An 8,297-nucleotide genomic window follows, 5' to 3' on the forward strand; every position below is an offset into this window, starting at 1 on the left:
AGTCTATTTCAGAGATGAATTTGCATTCACATTTGTCATATAGATCCAGGTACATGCCCACCGACATGCATCGAAAAGATATGCAGTCTTATTTAATTTTGTGATATTATTTGGTGCTTATCTTTCCTATTCATTCGGGATTGGCTTACAGCTATGCAACGAATGAGAATATCCATTAGTTTACGCAAGGCATCCACTAACTATAGATAACATGCTTTTATTTCTAAATGGGTCAAAATTCTAATTTTAGGCTAAGTGTCCAAAGATATATGCACTGCATATAACCAAGGTATACATTGTATATCTGAAACAATAAGCCACACAATGAAGATGAAGCAAGGACTGAAAGTTTATTCATTATTAAAACATCTGACATGAAAGGAGGAAAAGAATATAATAATCATACAGGTGAGCGACATGATGACATTCTGTTGTCATACAAGTGGTTTGGTCATGAATCCATACAGTCATCGAGAGAGAGGTTAATTGAGATAGGAAAGGAAGATAGGGAGACAGAGGGATGATCAATCCAGTGAGAAAGCGATTGAAATACTCCATTACTTCATTGGCTAAACAAATAATTAGAAACTTAAAACACATCAATTACAAGCACACAGTATCACAAACATGTAAATATTCCCGAGGGAAATAACTTGAACCAATTCAGTTAAGTCCAGTGTGTGGAGTTGGGGGCACATGTTAGAGACATCCGACAAATGACTCGTTGTATTTCTCTAACGACGGCTTGTTCTTGGATGATTTCCTGGGTTTCTGTTTGAAGATGGGAGAGCAGAGGAACTTGGTATCTGTGAACTTGTCTCCCCGCCGGAGTTTCCTAGGAGAAAAGTAATAAGACAGACATTTATGTTAGAGAGAAAGAGACATTTTAATCAATCATAAGAGGCACAAAACATAGTGAGCAAACCCAGGGATAAATCCACACACGACAGCAACACAAGATTTAAGTTCCACGAAACGTCATATGATACTCAACTCTAACACATGCTACCCAAAATATTTAGTGGTGATGTCTGCAATTCAGTGATGTTAGAACTGTGTGGTTGAGACTCACGCGTGAAGTGACGGCTCCTTGTAGTCCACTGCCGTCGAGGAGCGCCTCTTACGGGCGGGGACTGGGGTGGAGCATCGGCCGGAGGGGCAGGAGCTGGCCGAAGGGAACTTCCGATAGGCTGCAGAGGACATATTGGTCACATCACACAGACTGAAGCCCCGCCCTCCAGCCCTGACACCAAGCCCACCTGAGGAAACACAAGAGTGGTGAGAAAGGGAGAGTATTACAGAGTAACATGGTGAGACCGGTGCAAGACAGTTTACACACCAGTTTACACACCAGTGGACAAAGAAAAGTAGAGTGAATTGCTTAGAGAAGTGTGCAAAGAGGGGTGTAAAAGAGAGGTGTACAAGGGCATTCACGTGATGAGCGCGAGAACGGCATTGCTCCGGAAAAGCCACTGTTTTCAATGGAGGATGCAGCTGTGCTTTCCTAATCAGCTGTTTCCTGAGCGGCGCCGCGGATGTTTACGGTCGCGCAAGAGGCGCCATTCATTGAACTCTGGGAGCAGTCTGTGCTGTACCTTGCGTTGAGCGGAGCGAATCATGTGAATGGCCTTCTAAGAATGACAGAAAAGCTCGATATGGCCAGGAGGTGTTGCAAGAAAACCTTGCAAATTTGACTGGCTGCCTTCTCAGTGCGCTTTGAGCCAGGAGAAGGGAATTGTGACAAATATAGACAACACAGAGATGAGAGATGATATCATCATAGCTAGACTAACTCTCCACAGCCAACTGGGCTTTACCTGCTCTCCTACATGGGTTGACCATCTGTGGAGTGTGGCTCGGTAACTCTGGAGACTCGATTGTGGAGTCTCCGAAAACAGACAGGACGCTGTCGATCCTCATCACCGCCTCCACTCCAGGAGTGAGAGGGAGCAAAGCCTCCTCCTCCTCCTCTCTGGAGTGCACTGGGATAGACAACCATCAATGTTTTTTTTATCATGAATCCAACTTCACCGATAGAATAAAAAGATCTTCAATGAAGAGCCATTTATTTTTCCCATTTCACAAAGGATCATGGATATAATGCATTTCTTAAAATGTCAGGGAGAGTCACTTGCAGTCTCAAAACTGCTCCAACATGTCCACTCACCTGGGTAGCTCTCCTGTCCCTGCTCTGCCATTGGACCAGGGCTGTCAACAGTAACACAACTAGGGGATTCTGGGAGATGGAGTTCTTTCTCAGTGATCTCAGGTGCCATAACTCTGGGACTGGCCTTATCCTCTCTGGTAACTAGACACACAAGAAACAATATAGTAGATAGAAATCCTCTGGCTCATCTCATGCCCAAAATATTCCAGGCTATATGAAGACTTTCAGTGAAGATTTTCAGCAATACAATCATTAATTACGATGATGACACATTTTCTAAGCATCATTGATTAAACACTGTTTACAGACACAAAACATTACATGCTCATCTTAATTAAGACTGAGCATCTCACAGTTAGTGCTCACCATGTAAATGCTCCTGTTTTGGGGGGATGTTTTCTGTCTGGCGGCCTGCTTTTGGGGGTCGTCCTCTGCGAGCAGGGACAGCCTTCGCCGTCTCTGGCAGGCTCTGTCTCCTCCGTCCGCAACGGCTTTGCGGAACGTAAGGGCTGTCCTCCGAATCTGATGGGGATGATGAGCTGGTCTCGCTCTCCATGGTGACCGTGAATGGTGACTGAGTAAGAGTCTGTCCCTGTCCTATATCTCTTTCCTCTTCCTGGATGCGCGTGGCAGGGGGACTCTCCTCAGGCTTGCCCCCGCCGGCCTTGAAGGGTGTGAGATGCACCCCCTCTTCACAGTCAAAGTCGAAGGTGTCGTTGAAGCCGAGGGAAGTGTTGAGTTTGTCCCCCTGCGGTGGTGCTGTAGCCCCAGCCCTGGGCCTCGTGACGGACCTGTCCCTGCTCTTAGACCGGGTTCGGGGTTTGGAGTTCTCCCATGGCTTCTTCAGTGGGGCACGGTCTGGTTTGCGGCCCCTCTCCGGTTTGCGTACCGGCTCAAGTTTGGGCCGAGGCTGCTGGGCCCGTCTACGTCGGGGTTGCTGCTGGTTGGCTGGCTTGGCTGAGAGCTCTGGGGTGGAGTGATGGAACTCTTCCAAGCCAATCAGATCTGCTTTGCCTGACTCTACTTCCTGTGTGTGGTTCTGACCTGTTCTGTCATTGTGAATGGGGCTCTCTGTTAAGACTGCTGCCTCCTCCGTGTGTACAAGAGCCTCTGGAAGGGTGCTGGGGTTCCCCTCACTGATGGAACGTCGTGCCCGCACACTCTCAGAACGCCTCCTGCTCTCCACCCGCCGACGCCTGACGCCCACAGTGCGCGGCAAGGCTACCTGTCCGTCAACTTCGGTTTGAACTCCAGTAACCTGAGGTTCTGAGATGGATAATGGATGTCAGTGACAGACGCATCCCAATCCTAAACCATCCTAAACGCATCCACAGTGCACACTCACACAAACTACCTAACTCACTAAAGCATTTTGGTGTTGGTGGTACAACATATTACTTACTTATAAAATGAAGCATCATAACTGGGCTAAGATGTACATAAAATGCTAATACTGTATAGTATGTATAGTATGTATACCTGGGCTGGTGACTGGGGCCTCATACATCAAAGGCTCTTCCAGGCCAGTGGGACTCTGCATTCTCCTGCACAAAGGTATACAGCATAGAAGATGCACAACTTAAGGAAGGATGATGTGTCAATCAGGAGGGACGTCAATCTTTTTGATGGTGAAATATACAGCCTTCATTGATCCAGTTGATGTTTTGCATAGTGTAATGAATGTAAAGCAATGGCGTTTGAACAACTCACCTGGAGGGTTCAGCTGGGATCTGTGCAGGTTCACTCTAAACAAACACACATACACACACACAATTAGACTCTATACACGTCTCAAAATAAAATGTGTTGATGTTTACATCCACATAGTATTACTCCTATGATGCACCAAACTGCAGCCAAATAAAGCCCATCTACCCAAGATGGCTCAGGGAGAGAGCCTTACCTGTGTGTTGGCCCGCAGCTCCTGTTCCTTCAGTTTCCTCTTGAGCAATAGGAGATGGAGGAAAAGGGCCTGCTGCTCCCTCTTCATCTGCAGGATGATGCCACTGGCCTGCCTCATCTTCTCCTTCTCTGCCTGTAGGGCCAGAGCTAGTGCCTTGTTATTGATCTGCACTCCCTTTAGGATGATCGGCATCACGTTACCCGCTGCAGGAGAGGGAGGAGATGTTACGGTGACACTCATCTTCAATAGATACACGGACAATCCCTTTCAATAGCTGATCTCCAATAGAGTAGTAAATTAATAACACTAGCTCTCGACCTGAGACTAGACATGACCATGTAGTCTGACACATATAGACCTGATGCAACATTGCAACCCCGTGCTAGTTCTCACTACAAGCAGACCAAACATGTTCATACTAAGACTTTTGTTACTCGTCCTCCCCCATTTAAATGAGTTGGGGGATCTCACCACTGGTTTTGTTGATCATCTTGGCCCGTCCTCGGTTGGATGCAGAAGCACTGGCCAGCCGTTTGTTCCTCTTCTCCTTCATCTTCTCTTTTATCTCGTCCAGGCTCTGCTGGTAAGATTTCTTCTGCCCCCGTTCCCTTGCCATGGTTGAGAGTAGTAGCTAGCTGGCTATTGGTAGAAAAGCGAGGAGAGAGAATTCATCACAAAGCTACGTTACTTCGGACCTAAGTTAGGTTCACTTAAGTGGATTAATAGTGGAGCACTTAAGTGGAGTCAATGTTGTTGGTCCGCTAGCATAACAAGCTAGTTAGCCAGCGTCTCCGCAGCTGACACAAAGGGGATACAAAATAAATAAAAAACATAGCTACATGTCGAATTTTTTCAATTCAATTTTCGCCTGGAAATTGAATGTTAACTTACCACCTCAGCTATGAACTGTGTGCAAAATCTTGGCAAATCTCCTTCTGTGGTGGGCTAGCAAACACTATCACACAAGACTTCTTTCTGCAAGTTGACATTCGAAATGTGCGCTGCAAGTGCTGATTGGTGGCACACTCCAAAGACGTCACTTCCTTCGGAGTTCAGGCTTAGCACACAACGGCCACCAGATGGCGCTAAATGCCTGTATACGTTTCATAAAGGTAGAACGGTCAAGTAAGATAGGGTGGAATACAGTGCCCTGGGTAAGTAATCAGTCAAGCATTTTTTCTTCTTTTGGCTCTGCACTCCAGAAGTGTGGATTTTAAATCAAACAATTACTATGAGGTTAAAGTAGAGAGAACTTTCATTTGATGGTATTTGGTTTCACCATTCAGAAATTACTTTTTATGCATAGTCCCCATATTTTAAGGTACCCAAAAGTAATGGGACAATTGGCTTGACAGGTGTTCCTGGTAAATCAGATGTGTTCAGTCACATCATTTGTGCAGGCATAAGAGAGCTGTTAATGTCTAGTATTGATTCTAGGCTTTGCATTTGCATTGAGTTTGCTATTGGTGTCTGTCAACATGAGGACCAAAGAGGTGTCAGTGAAAGTCTACTACATTAGGAGACCGGTCTCTCAAGTGGGAATAGGTTGATTTAATTTGATCACCTTACATTTCATTTACGATCGCTGTCCGGTGCTGAAATTGCGACATGTAGGCCTATGCGGCATGCCTATTGATAGGCTATCAGGTTATGTGGTGCTGAAATTAGGGCTTGAAGAAATGTTTATTGGTCTTCATCTTCTCAAGTTCAGCCTAATGTTTTTTTTTGTTTCATGTAGCTAATACATGGTGTCGCAATGCTGCCATTTAGCCTGTTGGTTGGCTGCATGCAATAATGTATTCACTTGTTCGGTAGCCTAAAGTTGGAAATTCAGAGGTTGCAGATTGTAAAATGAGTCCACCTCCCGAATTTTTCGAAGCAACAGCATAGCCTACTAATCAGCAATCAATGGATCGTTTCAGAACACACAACTGTCCTGTAGGCCCTATACCTTCACAAAGAGCCGTCCTCGCGGCTCGCGCTCTTTCCGAGCTTGGACAGAAAATGTATGTGGCGCATAAATGCCAAATAATACAGTACACGTCCACCCTCAAAAGACCAGCTTACTAGGAATTGTTTCATTGTGTTGTGTTCTATATATAGCTATACAGTATTTTGCTGGTATTCATAAACTTTGAAGTTATACTTATTTTGTTATTGTTAATGCTGACGCATTAGATTTTTGTTGTAAATGTTTGGAGGGAGGAGCCCGAATCAACACCTTGCAGGGGGCCCCAGAGGCCTGTATTCATAAAGCTTGGTTTGATATTTTGACTTTTTTTTTCCAGCTCACCAGAGTGGATGGACAATTCAGTAAACTTTAACCCCCTAAATCTTTTCAGATCTCCCCCACTCTCTCTGTCTCTGTGACTCTTTCTTACAAATGATTCACAATAAAATGGAACTATGATATGATTAAAAACAAAAGCATACAAGCAAGAGTTCAACAATAATGATCTCTCCCTCTCGCTCTCTGCTCCCCCATGTTCCATCTCCCTCCATTTCAGTGCCATAAATAGTCATTCCTTTCTACTCACGCTCTGCTCAATAAACCTTCCAGAAATAATACATTTAATTGAATACTGAGTCATGATCTCATTTACTTTCCTATACATAAGTCAAACAGAGCAATATAAGCTTGACACAATAAAGAAAAGTTTTTTTTTCTATATGGCATAGTAAATAAAAGGACACACCTACAGTGAGTCAAAACCAAACTACATTCACTTCACAACAGAGCATTAGCATTACACAACACAACCTAATTATTCATGATACAATATTACCAATGTATCACCAACTACCATCTGGTTACCTGCAGTGCTATCCCTTTCTAAAGGCCACCTAAATGTTATCGCTGTTACTTCTCAATAAGGGTCCATGTTAGCTGTCACATGGCTCATTTTTGTCTGCATGTGTGACAAAATGTCAGAATAACTACAGGATTAGCTTTAGGTCCGCCGCTGTGTTCATTGGCCGTATCAATCATCTGACCATCAAATGCCACTCCTGATTATCAGTACGGCAAACGTCTGGAGAAATTGATTAGGAGGAGTCAGGTGGAAGGAGGAAATACAGCGTGTCCCTACCTAAACAAATACTGCCTGTCCCTACCTAAACAGCCCCATACCTACATTTCAGTCCACTCAAACAGTGGGTAATCCATCACAGTTAAGCAGATGGCAGCACCAAGGAGGGCCAGTCCAATCAGACTACAACCTCAAGTCATGTTTTAGACAGTCCGAGCCCAGCATAACTCTGAACAGGTCAGCACTAAGCCCTCACTCCCACCAGATGAAATACATTAGCTGTAATCTCTGCTCCCCCTCTTCCCAGGCCAAAATACACAACCCAACATTTAATGTGGAAAATGTAGAGAGCCAAGTGCACAATTGATGATAATGAAATCATAACACAGGGAGTGTAATCTGCCCCAAAGCAAACACTAAAAAAGAAACAACCCAGAAAATGTGAGATTAAAGTTGGTTTTATGGTGTTTGGGTAAATTGGGGTCCAGTCTGATATATGCCTTTCTCTAAAACCCCTGAGTTGAGCTGACTACTGTAGATCTCTGTAATACAGAGAAACAATGTCAACTAATGTCAACGCAACATAATATCACCCCATTGTGATATTCATAGAGCACCACACATTCACCATTACTGTGACATAGAAAGGAGTAACACCAACATTCAACAAGCCCCAATGTGACATCATTTCAGACTAGTATCAACATTCCAAAATTATTCTAGCATCATCACCCCAACATCTAACGTCATTGTGCGATCATCTTAGAGTTCTTAACTCACATATCTACTGTATGACATACTGTATACTGTATCACTGTGACCTTGTTAGTGCTAGAACCATAGAGACAGAATGGTAGAGGCGCTATGACATCATCATTGATGGCACCACAGGTCAGCCATCTTACTGAGGTCTAAAGCAGCTATCATAGGAACCTATGGCAGAAGTGTTGCTAGAACAACATACTGACCTTACTGACATTAACGCCTCTTTAAACTCTGCTGACATTATGCATATAATGTGATTCTTTTTGAATATGACATAACTGTAATAGGTCATCAACACTGCTGTGTCAATTTAAGTCGGTTGCAGAACTTTAGTGAAACAACCTTTAAGGGTAGCTGCTGGGTCTTTGTTTCTCGAGCTGAGAGGATAAGGAACAGCAGGCATACCTGCCCTCTGATGGCCCACTAAGCTCTC

General features: G+C 44.4%; 1 protein-coding gene across 1 annotated transcript; it reads right to left on the bottom strand.

Moving 5' to 3' along the window:
* Window positions 1-348: 348 nt before the first annotated feature.
* On the bottom strand, window positions 349-5,052 carry sgo1 (shugoshin 1). The gene is made up of 10 exons (XM_083680065.1): window positions 4,962-5,052; window positions 4,542-4,709; window positions 4,071-4,273; window positions 3,878-3,912; window positions 3,647-3,711; window positions 2,534-3,433; window positions 2,168-2,308; window positions 1,818-1,982; window positions 1,073-1,259; window positions 349-835 (listed from the first exon to the last, which is right to left on the bottom strand). The coding sequence occupies exons 2-10, from the start codon at window positions 4,684-4,686 to the stop codon at window positions 700-702; spliced, it is 1,977 nt and encodes a 658-aa protein (XP_083536191.1). The 5' UTR covers window positions 4,687-4,709; window positions 4,962-5,052; the 3' UTR covers window positions 349-699.
* Between the last annotated feature and the right edge of the window lie 3,245 nt (window positions 5,053-8,297).

This window comes from Argentina silus (assembly GCF_951799395.1).
Source record: "Argentina silus genome assembly, chromosome: 11".
NCBI lineage: Eukaryota > Metazoa > Chordata > Actinopteri > Argentiniformes > Argentinidae > Argentina > Argentina silus.